This window comes from Sapajus apella, unplaced genomic scaffold (genome assembly GCF_009761245.1).
Source record: "Sapajus apella isolate SASKATOON/1434 unplaced genomic scaffold, GSC_monkey_1.0 scaffold68, whole genome shotgun sequence".
Lineage (NCBI taxonomy): Eukaryota > Metazoa > Chordata > Mammalia > Primates > Cebidae > Sapajus > Sapajus apella.
This window is the reverse complement of record NW_022437008.1, coordinates 2075929-2093519: the sequence shown is the minus strand read 5'-3', so window position 1 is coordinate 2093519 and position 17591 is coordinate 2075929. Positions and strand designations below refer to the sequence as shown.

Here is a 17591-nt window from a genome sequence, read left to right as displayed (position 1 = left end):
TGTGTGTGTGTGTGTGTGTGTGTGTGTGTGTGTGTGTGTGTGTGTGTTCTGTGTTGCTGTCCGTGGTGCTGAGCCCTGGTGCGTCTGGGCCTTATTTGCAAGTGAGAGGCCAGAATTAAGAGAGAAATGTTTTGTTTTGTATCTTAAACTATGATGAATGGAGCATGAATTGAATTTGAATTTTCAAACCACACCTTCTGCAGTGCCTTCTCTTACACCCTCTCATATGCAACATAGTATTATTGGAAGTCCTGGCCAGAGCAGTCAGGCAAGAGAAAGAAAGAAAGGGCATTGAAATAGAAAGACAGGTCAAACCATGCCTGTTTGAAGACATGATTCTATATCTAGAGAACCTCATAGTCTCTGCCGAAATGATCCTTAAGCTGGTAAACAACTATAACAAAGTTGCGGCTTGTAAAATCAGTGTGCAGAAATCACTAGAACTCCTGTATGCCAACAACAGTAAAGCATAGGGCATAATCAGGAATGCAATTCCATTCACAATTGCCATAAAAAAGAATAAAATACCTAGGAATACAGCTAACCAGGAGGTGAAAGATTGTTACAATGAGAATTACAAAACACTGCTTAAAAAACCAGAGATGACCCAAACAGATGGAAAAAGCCCATGCTCATGGATAGCAAGACTTATTAAAACAGTCATACCGCCCAAAGAAATGTACAGATTCAATGCTATTCCTATTGAATTACCAATGACATCCTTCACAGAATTAGAAGAAAACTATTTTCAAATGCACATGGAACCAAGACTAAGTTGAATAACCATGACAATTCTAAGCAAAAACTACAAAGCTGGAAACATCACATTATCCAACTTCAAACTGTACTACAGGGCCACAGTAACCAAACAGTATAGTACTGGTACAAAAACAGACATATAGACCAATGGGACTTAATAGCCCAGAAATAAGGTCACACACCTACAACCATCTGATCTTCGACAAAGATGACCAAACAAGCAATGGAGAAAGGACTTCCTATTCAAGAAATGGTTCTGAGTTAACCGGCTAGCCATATGCATTGATTGAACTTGAACCCCTTCCTTGCTTTACATAGAAAAATCAACTAAAGATGGGTAAAGACTTAAATGTAAAACCCAAGACTATAAAAAAACCCTGGAAGACTCCCTAGGCAATACCATTCTGAATGTAGAAATGGGGAAAAGTTTTATGACAAAGATACCAAAAGCAATCACAAGAAAAGCAAAAATTGACAAATGGATCTATTTAAACTAAAGAGCTTCTGCACAGCAATGGAAATTCTCAACAAAGTCAACAGACAACCTACAGAATGGGAGAAAATATTTACAAATTATGTTTCTGAAAAAAGTCATATCTTGCATCTATTTAAAAAAAACTTTAATAACTTTACAGTAAAGAACAAACAACCCCATAAAAAAGTGGGTAATGGGGCCGGGCACAGTGGCTCATGCCTGTAATCCCAGCACTTTGGGAGGCCGAGGCAGGCAGATCACGAGGTTAGGAGATCGAGACCATCCTGGCTAACACAGTGAAACCCCGTCTCTACTAAAAATACAAAAAATTATCGGGGCATGGTGGCACATGCCTGTGGTCCCAGCTACTCGAGAGTCTGAGGCAGGAGAATCGCTTGAATCTGTGAGGTGGAGATTTCAGTGATGGATCTAACATGGCACTGCTGGTAAGAGGCAGAATCAGAACTGGAATCCAGGCAGCCTGGCTCCTGAATGCTTGCTTTTGCCTGTGGGTCCCCCTTTTCTTCAGGAAAACAGGGCCCTGACTGTGCTAGAGCGGGAAGGGAGAAGCCTCAAAGTCTGTCCATTGACCTCTAAGCTGCTACACCATAGGAATCTGTTACAGGAGGGGAGGCCACACCTTGCCCAGCCCTTCTCACCCACTCTCAAAGCCCTGGCAGGTGCCATACGCACGGCCTGTGTCCTTGTCTGTTGGCTCTTGTGTGAGAATCAGAGGGACACCAATACTCTCTTTTGTGTGAGTAGTCCATGGTACGTGGCAGGGGGTGGAGGGGAAGGGAGAATATTTGCTAAAGGGCTGACCTCATGTGTGAGTGATGTAGAAATGTCTAGTTGGCAGGATGGAGGCACCATGCAGGTGCAGGTGCAGGTCCTGGAGACCCTGCAGCGCCTGGCATGAAACCGGCAGTGGCTGCACTGTGAGCCAGTCATGGGGCCTAGGGGAGGACACTCAGGGCATTGGGACTGTGGCTCTTTATCAAGGAGCATTGAATTTTCATGAAATCAACAACTCATAAGCCCAGGTCAGTGCCTTGGGATGAGGGAGCTCTTATGGACAGGAGGAGCTGAAGAGCCTCCCATGGATGAGGTCTGCAGTATCACCAGGAAGGCTTCTGTCTGCCCCGGGGAAAGCAGAGAAGAAATTTTTGTGTGTGTCCAGTGTGTGTCCCACAAGGGAGACACCTGCCCAACACACTCTGTGCTTTGCCCTCAGTGAGGACCCACAGCTGCAAGTAGATTTCCACACAGGGACAAATGAGGAGTCAGATACCACCTTCCATTTCCAAGTGAACTTTGGTCATTGGGTGGCTGTGAACAGCGATGTGTGTGGGGTCTGGTGGTCTGAGGTGACATGCCACAATATACCCTTTGAGGATGGCAAACCATTTGACCTGCACATCTCTGTGCTGGACAATGAGCACCAGGTGAGCAACCCAGGAGCTCCCAGCACCCAGCCTCCATGGGCTCCCAGAGCAGGAGGCAGCTCTTCCTTAGCTGGCCCCACTGGTCCCTCAGGACCCATCTCCCATAACTGCTCCTGCCCCAGGCTTTTCCTACAGAGCACTCTCTGCTTGCGCTGCCACCCTCAGCTCTTATTCCAAATCTGACCAGGGTCAAGGTTGGCTCACCTGCCATTTTCCCAAAGCTGAAGAATCTCCTCTGTCTTCACCCATAGTTCCCATTTCCATGTATGCTGTTACTTCATTTGCATTCAGACAAATAGATAAAATATGCATATGAATAAAGTTGTTTTATCAGTCCAAAATTTAGCCTTCCTCTCAGTTTTGAACCCCAATCCTGTTCCCCAGAACAACAGTATACTAGTTTTCTACTCAAATTCCAGATACAATCTATGCTATGGACACGTACAGATCTATGGTTTCATTTCTTTTTAAACCAATGCTGTTTTAAGTTTCTCTACACATTACACTTTAGGAACTGGGGTGGATTTATTTTGTTAAACACTGTATATTGGAGCAATCATCCATCCATGGTGCTGCCTCAATTTTTCAACATTGTACAATATTCCTGTAGAAGAGTTACCCAAAATTACTGAACTTGATGCTTTTAATGGGCATCAGGCTGTTTCCAGTATTTTGCTCTCACAAATAAAGCTTTCTAATCTACCCTTTGTCATAAGTAACCTCCCAGTTTCTATATTGGAAGATAAGTACAAAAAATGAAATAACTGGTTCAAAATTGTGTACATTTTACATTTCGTAAATTAACACCTAAAAAGGTGACTGTCTCTAGAGCTTTAGTAATAAATAAATAAATATTTCCAACCTTCCAAATCTTTTCCATTAAGTAGACCCAAAGATTAACATTTTGTTCATATTTAGATGAGAGATCTTTTTCATACACCTATCAGTTGTTCGGAAAAATATCCTATGTTTGGCAACACCTGTTTTGTTCCTCCTCTCTGAAGACATTTACATTTCCTTCTTTGCCCCCACCATTACAGCTCTGAGCAACTCCAAAGAGAAACTGGGCCATCAGCAGTCATAGTGAATGGGAGTTATAGTCTGTGGAACTGAAATGTATGCATTCAGTGAACACTGTCCAGCACTAACCCCATGGCAGGCCCTGTGCAAGATGCAGGGATTGACGTTCATAAGAGACCGTCCCTGGCCATGGGAATATTTCAGGTGATAGGAGAGACTCAGCAGACAGGTTCTGTGATACACAGAGTGGCAAAACCTCCCTGGAAGAATGAGAGAAAATATTGGAAATAAAATGAGCAACTGGCTGAAATAGGCACAAAGGTAGTCTGTAGACAGAAGTGTGTCTACTGGGTTCTGATGTATAATTAGGAGTTTTCTGGTTGAGTGCTGTAAGAACCAGGGCAGAGTGGAGATGATGCTTAAAGCTTGTTCGGTGGCATACTGTATTTCTGATGCATTTTTTTCTTACAGGTAATGGTAAATAACAAATACTGTTACAGCTTTGCCCATCTACTCCCACTATGTTGTGTGAGGATGCTGCGAGTGTGTAGAGATGTCTCTGTGACCTCAGTGTGTGTCTCGATGGAGGAAGATGACCACACTCCCTGTTGTTGAGGAATCCCTATTCCTGTGTGACCATGGCATTCTCAGAGCCTGGTAACAGAATGATCACTTCTTACCCCTTCCTCTATACTTGGTCACTAAAACCACCAAATTTTCAAAGATTTGGCTATATTTTTAATGGGGAAAAGGTCAAAGTGAAACAAGGACACAAGTGACACAATAAGTGAGTCACAAGGCCACTGGAATATCTGAGATGACATATTGACAACGCCCTCTGCGGCCCATAATTTACCTCAGACACTCGGAACCAAAATTATTCCTTCATTTTAAATGACTCACTGCAGTGAAATGTTAGGTAGCTGTTTACAACCACACAGGCATAATTGGCTTTGGGGAGAAACTTTGCAATTTGAGGAAAGTCAGTTGAAATATCTTAATTCTTCACTCATTCTAAGGATGTTTATTGTGTCTGAATACTGTGCCTGACTTTGTGCAGGATATACTGAAGAAACTGCAGGAAAAAGTGACCAAATCTGTACCTGAAATTTTGTCACTGTTGTTTTTTGAGATAAGGTTTTACTCTGTCATTCAGGCTGGAGTGCACTGGTACTATTAAGGCTCACTGCAGCCTCGACCTCCTGAGCTCAAAAAATTATCCTGCCTCATTCTGCCAAATAGCTGAGACTACAGGTGTTCACCACCATGCCCAGCTAATTTTTTATACAGATAGAGGTTTGCCAGGTTGCCCAAGCTGGTGTCAAACTCCTGAGGTTGAGCAATCCACTCACGTCACCCTCCCAAGTTGCTGGCATTACAAATGTGAGCCGCTGTGCTTGGCCTGTACTTGAAAATTTCAATCCAAAACATAGAGAATCAGAGGAGTTCAAAGATTTCCTCAAAGAAACACCTTTTGTCATATTTAAAAAGAACTGCCAGATTTTTCCATTCTATGTGGGCAAAACCCTGGGACTCCTTTTTAGAGATACTGCCTTTTAGAGGTACTCCTTTTTAGAGATAAACTATCAGTTGTAGATCAGAAAATATATAGTTTATTGCTGGAATGAACACAATTCATTCACATGGACACAGTGAGCTGACCCCTGCTTTTCTGCTGCTACAGTTGGCATTACAGCATAGGAAACCTTCCCAACACATATTTTCATAAAGCAATCATGTATTCTGATCTCTCCCAGCTTTGCAGGTTTACTGACGCATGTGGGTGGTAGGTCATGTGGTGAGAGTCACATTTTCTGAAGGATCTACAGGCTGGGGTCCTAGAGGATTCTTCACTCAGGTTTCACTTGACACTGAGGTTGGGTAACACCTGGGGGCTGGCTGGTCATCTTCTTCCCTGTCTCCCCTCCACATTAGTGCCTTGAATTTTCTGAAATCATGAAGACCTCATAGTTGTTGGACTTAATCGATGATGACTGTCTTCCACCAAAGAAAGGCTTTCAAAAAACCCACAAAGAAGGTGCAAGGCATCATAGGTCTTGGCTTTGAAAATTGGACAGTGTCACTTCTATGACATTATATTGATCAAGATGAGTCACACGGGCAGCCCAAATCAAGGGAAGGGGGCTCCACAAGCTGTGGTTGTTTTGATTATTTGTCATAATGGGGTCGTTTTTGGAACGAAGTTCCACTCAGTCTTCACTGGCTTACATACTATTCACATACCAAGAGCAGTAACCCTGTAAACAACTATGGAAAGCAATACCATTATAGGAAAAGGCTTAGAGTGAAGTCCAGTGTCTTATCATCTAATCAGGACCTGGTGTCCATGAGGTGACTACAAATTACCAGGTGTACTTTCTCTGAACATATGCACTAATGGGTCAAATTATTGATGCTATACACATCAAACATGCAATACTGAAACACACATCAGAAGAATGCAATTCACACATGTATTTTAAGCATTGTTTGAAAAAGAGAAGAAAAAGAATTTTACATCAAAAGGATAAGAAAATAAGAAAAAGAATTATTTGAAGAGGGGCAAAAGAAAATAGACAGTAGTCACGGGGCCATATTATTGCTTAAACCAGCCAGACACCAATTTTTATTTTCTCTGGGAATGTTTATCTGCAGCAATTGGCTCCACCCTCTATTCTCAGCTTCTTGGAGTTTCTACCAAGATGGCAGAATGACAGTCCTTTTTACTTCTCAAGAACTGTGATCATCTGCTTCATAGCAAATCTGGAGGACCACTTAGGAGAAACAACATGTTACGTACAAACTAATGAAGGATGTTTGAAGAAGGTCCTGTCAAATAGCGCATTTTTCCACATGGCCCATCTCAGGCATCACTTCGATTATCCTTATCTTCTTTCCACATGTTCATTGCCACAGCTTGTTCACCCCCAGCCTTACTCATGGGTATGCCCCTTTCCTTACTCTCATTTAACCAAACATCTGGATACCTTCAGGTGCCAACACACAGTAAGTTCTACTCTTCATGCCTTTCTTCCATGTTTCATTCCCATATGTAATCAAATTCCCTCCTCTCACTGGACAGTCTTGGGTTTGGTTTAAATACACTCTCCTTCTTACACCTTTCTGGTCTCAGTGTTGTTCACTTCTCTATTTTGATAATAGATCATAGGCCTCATCACCTGTATGGAATTCATTTTTTGTGGAATTAAGCAATTCTTGCTCTGAGTGGATGAAAAGAATCCTTGAACCCATGGCTTACTGAGCAGTAAATGACTTTAATTTCATATAGACTTTTCCCTTGGGTGGTGGCTACTGCATTTGAATAATTTGCATAGTCCCACGTGTTGGCCCTCTTAGACAAACACACAGTGATTGCCCTTTCTTGAATGGATTAAGTTTCTTTGTTTATGTTCTGTCTGGAAGATCTGTCCAATGCTGAAAGTGAAATGTAGAAATCTGTAGTTATTATTGTATTAAGGCCTGTTTCTCTCTTTAGCTCTAATAATACTTTATATACCTGGGTGCTCCAGTGTTGGGTGCACATACATTATTATATCCTCTTGCTGAATTGATGCCTTTATCGTTATATATTAATCTTATTGTCTGAGTTTTTCTCTCAAAATGTATTTTTGTCCAATATAAGTATAGCTACTCCTGTTCTTGTTTCATTTCCAGTGGCATGCAATATCTTTTTCTATTTTCTTTTCAGTCTATGTGTGCTTTTATAGGTGAAGTGTGTTTCTTGTAGGCAACAGATCAATTGCTCTTGTTTCTTCATCCATTCAGACACTCTATGTATTTTGATTGGAGAGTCTAGTTCATTTACATTTAATGTTATCATTAATAAGTAAGTAAGTAAAGACTTAGTCCTGCTATTTTGTTATTTGATGTCTGGTTGTATTTTGGTCTTCTCTTCTTTTGTTCCTTCCTATCTTCCCTTACTAAAGATGATTTCATCTGGTGATATAGTTTAGTTTCTTGTTTTTTATTTTTGTGCATCTATTATATATTTTGTGGTTCAAGGTGACCATAAGGCTTGCAAATACTATCTTATAACTCATTATTTTAACCAGATAACTACTTGGCACTGCTTACGTAAACAAACAAGCAAAAGGAAAACTCATAGAAACTCTACAACTTAACTTCATTCCCCCTGATGTTTAACTTTTTGTTTCTACTTATATCTTATCGTGCTGTCTATATCTTCAAAAGTTGTATTTATTATTTGTATTGGTTCATTGTTTCATCTTTCTATTTAGGATATGAGTAGTTCACACACCACAGTTACAGTGTTGCAATATTCTGTGTGTTTCCACTAAAAAGTCTGCTGACAGATGTATTGCAGGTGCATTGTGTGCTATTTTTTTTTCTCTCGGGCTTTTAGGATCTTTTCTTTGCCCTTGACCTTTAAAATTTTGATTACTAAATGGCTTGAGGTAGTCTTCTTCGGTTTCAGTCAGCCTGGTGTTCTATAACCTGCTTGTGCTTGGATGTTGATCTCCTTTTGTTAGTTTGGGAAGTTTTCTGTTATCCCTTTGAGTACCACTATTTCTTTCTCTACTTCTTCCTTAAGGACAATAATTCTTAGGTTTGTGCTTTGGAAGTTGTTTTCTAGATCCTATAGTCATGTTTTGTTGCTTTGTTGTTTTTTTATCCGTTCTTCTTTTGTCTCCTCTGGCTGTGTATTTTCAAATAGCCTGTCTTCAAGCTCAGTAATATTTTCTTCAGCCTGATCAGTTCTGCTGTTAAAGACTGATGCATTCTTCAGTATGCCAATTGCATTTTTTAATTTTGTTTTACTGATGCATTCTTCAGTATGCCAATTGCATTTTTTTTATTTTGTTTTACTTTAAGTTCTGAGATACGTGTGCAGAATGTGCTCATTTGTTACATAGGTAAACATGTGCCATAGTGGTTTGCTGCACCTATCAACCTGTCACCTAGGTATTAAGCCCCACATGCATTAGCTATTTGTCCTGATGCTCCCCTTCCCTTTGCCCTTCCAACAGGCCACAGTGTGTGTTGTTCCCCTCCCTGCGTCTATGTGTTCTCACTGTTCAGCTCCCACTTAGGAATGAGAACATGCATTGTTTGGTTTTCTGTTCCTGTACTAGTTTGCTGAGAATAATGTCTTTCAGCTCTATCCATGTCCCTGCAAAGGACATGATCTCATTCCTTTTTATAGCTGCATTTTGCAGCTCCCGAATTTCTATTGGATTCCTTTTAATTATTTCAACCTCTTTGTTAAACTTATCTAATAAAATTCTGAATTCCTTCTCTGTGTTATCTTAAATTTCTTTGAGTTTTCTTAACATCACTAATTTAAATTTTCGGTCTGAAAGGTCACTTATCTCTGTTTCTCCCTGGTGCAGTGTTACTTAGTGTATATGCTTTACTGGATGTTGTTGACACTAGCAGATGTCCTTCAGTGTCTGAGAATTAAATAGTTAGGTATTTATTGTGGTCTTCACTGTCTGGGCTTCTTTGTACCTGTCCTTTTGGGGAAGACTTTCAGGTATTCAAAAGGACTCAAGTGTTGTGATCTAATAGGAAAATTCTCTGGATTACAAGGCAGAGCTTCTTTTTCTTTTCCCTTTCTTTCTCCCAAACATACAGCGTGTGTGTGTGTGTGTGTGTGTGTGTGTGTGTGTGTGTGTGTGTGTCTTCTGAGACACCTAAAGCTGGGGATGGAGTGACACAAGCACCATTGTGGCCACCACCACCATGACTGGATCTTACCTAAAGCAAGCATAGCACTGCCTGCTGTAAACAATACCTGGTTACAGCCTAGGTTTACTCAAGACACACAGCCCTAAGGCTCTAGAAGCAGCATACAGCAAAGCCAGCCACTTCTGTGTGCTTCCCTTCAGGGTGGTGAGTTCCCCCAGGCCTGGGGTGGGTCCAGAGGTGCCACCTGGAAGTCAAGGACTAAAGTAAAAAACCTTAGAGGTCTTCGTGGTGTTTTATTATATACTCAAACCCCAAGATTCAGTCCTTTCTACTCTCCCCCCTCATTTCCAAAGGCAGTGGTCACCCCATAGCCACCACCACCATAGAGAGTACTACCAGACTACCACAGATGTTCCCTTAAGGCCCAAGGGCACTTAAGTCAACTTACAGTGAATGCTGCCTGGCCTTGGACTCACCCCACAGGGGAGTGAACTCCCCTCTGGCCCAGAGCAGGTAAATAGATGTCATTAGGAACCCCAAGAGCCTGCCTGGTGCTCTACTCCCTTCTGGCCATGCTGGTACCTAAGGTGCAAGGCAGAGTCCCTTTTAGCTTTTTCTCTACTTTTACCAAGGAGAAAGAGTTTTGCCTCATAGCCACCACAGCTGGTAATGTGCTGAGTCACATCAGAAGCCAGCAGATCTCAGAGACTCATCCAAGGCCCTCAGCATAGTACCTGGGTATTGCTGGTGGCTATTCAGAGCCAAAGGGCTCTTCATTAGCAGGTGATAAATGCTTCCAGGAATGGATCCTTCCCTTCAAAGCAGCACGTTCCCTTCTGGTCCAGGCTGTGTCTAGAAAGATCATGTGGGAACTAGGGCCTGGAATGGGGGCCTCATGACTCTGACTGGCACGCTATCCTGCTGTGGCTGAGCTGATATCCAAGATGTAAAATAAAGTCTTCCCCACTCTCCTCTCTCCTCTCTGCTCCTCAAGTGAAAGGAAGGGGTCTCTTTTGGAGCCACAGGCTGTGCATCCTGGAGTTAGGGGAGAGGTACTGCCAGCACTCCATTAGTCACCCAAGCTGCCGTCTCAGCAGGTCACCAGACACCCTCTTGCCCAGTCCATTGTCTCTGGCCTGAGTTCATCCCCAAGACTCACCTAAGAGATTCTGTCCTTATGGCCTCGACTGCCTTTCAAGGCTACTTGGAAACCCACAGCAGCCCTTACTGGTAAGGTTTGCAGGAAGTCAACTTCCAATCGCTAAGATCAGGGATCTTCCTTCCTCTGGCTAGGGCTGGCTTAAATGCTCCCTTCATTGGTGTGTGTCAGCTGAGCTTGATCTAATTTTCTCTTCCTCTCTAACAGGACAGCAGTGACTCCAATGCCTCACAATTGCTGTGCTCTCCCTCCCTCAGTACCCAGAGACTCTGCACCACACCACTGCTGTCCAGATGAAGGAGTGGCATTGGCAATTCAAGACTGTTTTTCCTATCTCTTCAGTGCCTCTTTCAGTGATATAGAGTTAAAACCAGGTATCTCTGAGGACTCAGCTAGTTTTTGATTCATATGGAGGTGTTTTCCTGCATAGATACATGTTAAATTCACATCCTTCAGGGATGTGGGTGAGATTGGTGAAGCCCTTTATTCTGCCATCTTGCAAAGCCTATCCAAAGATTTAAATTTTGATGAAATTCATATTATCTGTTGTTTCGTTTCTTGTGCTTTTGGTGTCGTATTCAAGAAATCATTTCAAGATCCCATGTCATGTAATATTCTTCTATGGTTCTTCTATGGTTTTTCTAAAAATATGAAAGTTATAGATCTTACATTTATTGTGTGAAATATTTTGAGTTAAGTTTTGTATGGGGATTATGGTAAGGGCCCAACTTCCGATGTAAACTTTCTCAACTTTTTCTTTTAATTCCTTCAGTGCATCCCACACAAATCCAAGCAGCTTTGAGACACAAGAAATATTCTTAGAATGAGTGAAGAATTAAGATATTTCACTTGAAGTTTCTCAAATTATGAAGTTTCTCCCTAAAACCAATTATGCCTGTGTTGTTGTAAACAGATACCTAACACGTCACTGCAATGAGTCATCTAAGATGAAGGAAGAATTTTGGTTTATAGTGTCTGATATAAATTATGGGTGGTAGAAGATGTTCGTTTTGTCATCTCAGACACTCCAGTGGCCTTGTGACACTGATTATGTCTCTTGTGGCCTTGTGCCACTTTGTCTTTTTCCCCATTGAAATAAAAACCAGATGATGAAAAATTTGGTGAAGTTTTAATGACCAAGGGTAGGGGAAGGCATAAGGAGAGATCATTCTGTTTGCAGGCTCTGGGAATTCCATGGTCACAAAGAAATGAGGAGTTTCTGTTGTTCCCCAACAACAAGGAGTGTGTACATCACCCTGAATTGCAGACACAGATGGAAGTCAGGGAGATATCCCGCCATACTTGCACCATCTTCACATAATATGGTGGGAATCGATGAGGAAAGCTGTAACTGTGTTTGCCATTTACCAGTACCTACAAGAGGAAAAACGCATTAAAAATACAGCATGCCAGTAAATGAACTCATCTCCACTCAGCCCTAGTGCCTACAGCATCTAACCAGAAAACTCCTAATTATACATCAGAACCCAGTAGACACACTTCTGTCTGCAGACTGCCTTTGTGCCTATTTCAGACAGTTGCTCATTTTATTTCCAATGTTTTCTCTCATTTTTCCAGGGAGGGTTTTCCACTCTGTGTATCACAGAACCTGTTTGCTCAGCCTCTCCTCTCACCTGGAAGATCCCCATGGCAAGGGACTGTCTCTCATGAACGTCAATCCCTGCATTTTGCACAGGGCCTGCCATGGGGTTAGTGCTGGACCATGTTCATTGAGTGCATGCATTTCAGTTCCACAAACTATAACTCCCATTCCCTATGACTGCTGATGGCCCAGTTTCTCTTTGGAGTTACCCAGAGCTGTGATGATGGTGGCAAAGAATAAAATCCAAATGTCTTCAGAGAGGAGGAACAAAACAGGTGTTGCCAAACACAGGGTATTATTCTGAACAGCTGATAGGCATGTGAAAAAGTTATCTCACTTAAATATTAACAAAATGTTAATCTTTGGGTCTATCCATTTGAAAAGGTTGGGGAGGTTGAAAATATTTATTTATTACTAAAACTATAGAGACAGTCACCTTTTAGGTGTTAATTTATAAAATTTACGGTGGCTCACGCCTATAATCCCAGCACTTTGGGAGACCGAGGCGGGTGGATCACGAGGTCAAGAGATCGAGACCATCCTGGTCAACATGGTGAAACCCCGTCTCTACTAAAAAAAAATACAAAAAATTAGCTGGGCATGGTGGTGCGTGCCTGTAATCCCAGCCACTCAGGAGGCTGAGGCAGGAGAATTGCCTGAACCCAGGAGGCGGAGGTTGCGGTGAGCCGAGATCGCGCCATTGCAGCCTGGGTAACAAGAGCGAAACTCTGTCTCCAAAAAAAAAAAAAAAAACTTTATAAAATTTAAAATGACACAATTTTGACCTATTTTATTTCTTTGTAACTATCCTCCAATGTAGAAATTGGGAGGTTTATTATGACAAAAAGTACATTAGAAAGATTCATTTGTGAGACCAAAATACTGAAAATAGCGTAATGCTCATCAAAAGCATCAAGTTGAATAATTCTGGGTAACTCTTCTACAGGAATATTGTACAATGTTGAAAAACTGGGCCAGCACCACAAATGGATGATTGCTCCAATATATATTATTTGACAACAAATCCACCCCGGTTTCTAAAGTGTAGTGTGCAGAGAAACTTAAAACAGCATTGGTTTAAAAAGAAATGAAACCACAGATCTATATGGGTCCATAAGCATAGATTGTCTCAGGAATTTGTGTAGAGAAACCACTAATACTGTTGTTCTGCAGGTGGGATTGGGGTTCAGGACTGAGAGACTCAATTGTGGATGATGAAACAGCCTTATTCATATGCCTATTTTATCCATTTGGCCAAATGAAAATGTAAGCAAGACCATAAGTGAAAATGAGAACTATGGGTGAAGACAGATAAGATTCACCACGTTGGGGAACATGGCAGGTGAGCCAGCCTTGACCCTGGTCAGATTTGGAATAAGAGCTGAGGGTGGCAGTGCAAGCAGAGGGTGCTCTGTGAGGAAAAGCCTGGGGCAGGAGCAGTTATGGGAGGTGGGCCCCAAGGCACTGATGGGACCAGCTCAAAAAGAGCTGCCTACTGCTCTGGGAGCCATGGAGGCCGGGTGCTGGGAGCTCCTGGGGTGCTCACCTGGTACTCATTGTCCTGCAGGGAGATGCACAGGTCAAACGGTTTGCCATCCTCAAAGGGCATATTGTGGCATGTCACCTCATGCTGCCAGGCCCCACGCACACGACTGTTCATGACCACCCGTTGGCCAAAGTACACTCGGAAATGGAAGGCAATGTCTGAGTGCTCATTCGTCTCAGTGTGGAAATCCACCTGCAGCTGCGGATCCTTGCTGAGGTTAAAGCACACAGGGTGTTGGGCAGGTCCTTCCCTTGTGGGGCACACACTGGACACACACACAAATCCCTTCCCCGCTTTCCCAGGGCAGACAGGACTTCCTGCCGACACTGCAGGCCTCCTCCCTGCAGAGCTGCTTCAGCTCCTCCTGCTCTTAAGAGCTCCCTCATCCCAAGATGTAAACTCAGCCACAGGCACTAACCTGGGCCTATGAGTTGTCAATTTCATGAAACGTCTATGTCTGTTGATAAAGAGCCACAGTCCCAATGCCCGGAGTGTCCTCCCCTAGGCCCCATGACTGGCCCACAGTGCAGCCACTGCAGGTCTCATGCCAGGCGCTGCAGGGTCTCCAGGACCTGCACCTGCACGGTGCCTCCATCCTGCCAGCTAGACATTTCCGCATCACTCACACGAGGTCAGCCCTTTAGCAAATATTCTCCCTTCTCCTCCACCCCCTGCCATGGACCATGGAGAACTCACATGAAAGAGATGATCGGTTTCGCTTTGATCGTCACACAAGAACCAACAGACAATGACACAGACTGTGTGTATGGCACCTGCCAAGAAATTTACAGTGGATGAGAGGGGCAGAACCAGGTGTGGCATCCCCTCCTGTAACAGATCGTCATGGTGCAGGAGGTTAGAAGTCAAAGAGAAAACTTAGGCCTCCCACCCACGCTGGCACAGTCAGGTCATCATATTCCTGAAGAAATGCGGGACCCATAGGTAAGAGCAAGGGTTCAGGAGCCAGGCTGCCTGGATTCTGGTCCTCATTCTGCCTCTTACTAGCAGTTCCATCGTACATCCATTACTTGAATGCTCCCTACCTCAATTTCCCCAGGATCAGAAGAATAAGTAAAGATTTCTGCTTTGTAGGGTTTTCCCAGTAATCAATAAATTAATATATGTGACAGTTTTATCCTAATCTCTGCCATGTATGGGGCCTGTTGGGAGTTACCCAGTAGAACAGGGAGGTTCCTTTTGGAACACTGACCTGTGATCATTTTCAACCCTGAGACTGTGAAAACAAGATGTGAAGATGTAACAGTAAGGAGATTCGATCCAGTAAGAAAAACAGTTGTTGAAAGAGAGAAGAAAATGAAAGAACAGGAAACCCTGCGTGTGGGATGCACATGCATCACAGTTATTGAGGGCAATGGATGTCCTTCCCAGAAGGGGCCACGTTGGTAACAGCACAGCCCCGGGACTTGCACACATGAAGTGTGTGGGCCAGGGAAGCGATGGGAGGTAATCTAAATATTGGGAGATTTTATTTCTCTGTTTGGGGTTTGGGGTTTTTTGATACAGAATCTTACTCTGTCACCCAGCCTGGGGTGCAGTGGCATGGTCACACCTCACTGTAGCCTCAAACTCCTGGACTGAAGTGATCCTCCTGCCAAAACCTCCTGAATGAAGGTGCTCACCAACATGCTTGGCTAATCTTTAAATTTCTGGTAGAGACAGGCTCTCACTATGTTGCCCAGGCTGGTCTGGAACTCCTCACCGCAAGCGATTCATCCACCTCGGCCTCCCCAACCACTGGCATTAGAGGCATGAGCCACAAACCCTGGCAAGTTGTTGATTAATATGCACTGTAAGTTCTGTATGAACTGAGGATACACTGGTTTCTTCTCTATTTGGGGAGACTCAGTCCCTGAAACCACATCCCCCAGTGGCCTTCCCTGGTGAGCCAGGATCTGTTCACCCTCTTCTCCCACAATGGGATGGACAGGCTGGGAGACAGAGAGACCAGAGGCTGCAGGCAGGAGTAGGTGGTCTTTCTGAGCAGGTCCCACCTGAGGAACCATCAGCCCCATAGTCTGTGTTTCTTTTCCCTAACTCTGCTTGAAAAGAGGCACCTGAGGATTCATGCATTCTGCTCAGAGGTGACTCCTCAATATCTCATGGTCCACAATATCCCCACCAGTTCTGTCACCCGGGATCCACATTGACACACATGGGAAGTGCCTAGCTGCTTCATCAGAGGCACTGCTATGTTGGGAGAAACTTTTACGTGCTCAGAAGGACACTTGCACGCTCCTAATTCAACACCTAGTCACATCCCAGCATATACACCCACAGTCACACAGAGCCATGCAGCTCACTGAGTCACACACATCTGCTTACTGTGCATATAAAGATGCTCACACACTGGTCAAGCTGTGCTCACACACACACTCATATCACAGTCATGAAGACAAAACACAGTCACCCCTTTATACTCAGGCACACACCCACCCACCCTGGTTAGCCGTCCACCTCTTACCTAAAGTCACATCATCACAGCAGAGTTCACTCTCATCAGACACCACCACACACTCACAGAGGGTTACACTGGTCCAGGGTCCACACCCAACACCCCACCAGCATCTCAAATACCACAGCCACAGGGTCTCTCCTTCACACTTTCACAACTCTCAGTAACGTGTTCACAATAGAAATTCTCCTACTTTCATCTCATGAAATCACCACTGGTTCTTTCTTGCTTTATATAAATTGAGGTTATTGAAGGCTGGGCCTTTTGACTTACATGTAGCAGTGACATTGTTGTCTTCCTCTGTGTAGCTCTTTGAAAGAGTATCTGGTCTTTTGTGTGAGTCTCTGATTTGCAGCACTTAAATGTTCCATGTTGGCCCTGCTCCCTGGCTTTGTTTCTGTTTCCAAGCCCCTCCTAGCATGATTTCCCAGAAGTGTGAGGGGAGGTGGTGACAGAAATAGACTCAGTTTCAGTTTCAGGCCTGTGACTGTGATGCAGCAGAAATGACAGTAAGGGGTATGCCAGGGGGCAGGGAATCACCAGAGAAATGCACAGGTGAGAATGCTGGAGTGACGGTGAGGAGTTGTGCAGCTCAGCCTCCATGCTTCTCATGAAGTTATGACGTTGTATTTTCTGGTAAAATGGTTTGCATTGCATCCACCTCTGACCAAGATTTACACTCAGAAGAGTACTGACTGCCCTGTCCATTATTTAAGCCTATAGCTCCTCCTCTGTGACATGACTTTTCCTAGGCTGGGCGCGGTGGCTCACGCCTGTAATCCCAGCACTTTGGGAGGCTGAGGAGGGCAGATTGCCTGAGATCGGGAGTTCAGGACCAGCCTGACCAACATGGAGAAACCCTGTCTCTCCTAAAAGTGCAAAATAAGCCGGGCGTGATGGTGCATGCCTGTAATCCCAGATACTCCGGAGGCTGAGGCAGGAGAATTGCTTGAACTGAGGAGACCAAGACTGCAGTGAGGTAAGATTTTGCCATTGTACTCTAGCCTGGGTAACAAAAGCAAAACTCTGTCTCAAATCCCCCCAAAACAAACAATAGAAGCACGACTTTTCCCATTCTAAGTCAGGAAGGAGGATGGAAGGAACACATCTGTGAGCACTCTTTAAATGAGGAAATTGGCCTTTGCTAAGTCTGGGTCTTAGCATTTCCAGAAAAGAAATGGTTCATCCCACATTCTGGAACTCAGGGCAGACAGCATATGAGTTTCCCTCTTCCTTTTCCTGGTTGAATAGAGGGACCTGTGAGTTTTGGAATCCAGGTAGAAAGAAGAGAGCCCCGGCCGGGCGCGGTGGCTAACGCCTATAATCCCAGCACTTTGGGAGGCCGAGGTGGGTGGATCACGAGGTCAAGAGATCGAGACCATCCTGGTCAACATGGTGAAACCCTGTCTCTACTAAAAATACAAAAATTAGCTGGACATGG

General features: G+C 43.7%; 1 protein-coding gene across 2 annotated transcripts in view; it reads right to left on the bottom strand.

The window, feature by feature from the left end:
- The window catches only part of LOC116530635 (galectin-10-like), a 61818-nt gene extending 44918 nt beyond the window's left edge, over nucleotides 1–16900 (bottom strand). Inside the window, exons 1-4 of one of the 2 annotated variants that reach the window (XM_032248795.1) lie at nucleotides 16424–16900; nucleotides 14374–14450; nucleotides 13678–13888; nucleotides 11636–11902 (exon numbers count right to left, since the gene is read on the bottom strand). In XM_032248795.1, the coding sequence (XP_032104686.1) occupies nucleotides 11780–11902; nucleotides 13678–13888; nucleotides 14374–14450; nucleotides 16424–16438 (426 nt within the window). In that variant the 5' untranslated portion in view covers nucleotides 16439–16900 and the 3' untranslated portion in view covers nucleotides 11636–11779. Of the gene's footprint in view, nucleotides 1–11635; nucleotides 11903–13677; nucleotides 13889–14373; nucleotides 14451–16423 lie in introns of those variants that run through there. The other variant, XM_032248794.1, reaches the window with a different exon arrangement.
- Between the last annotated feature and the right edge of the window lie 691 nt (nucleotides 16901–17591).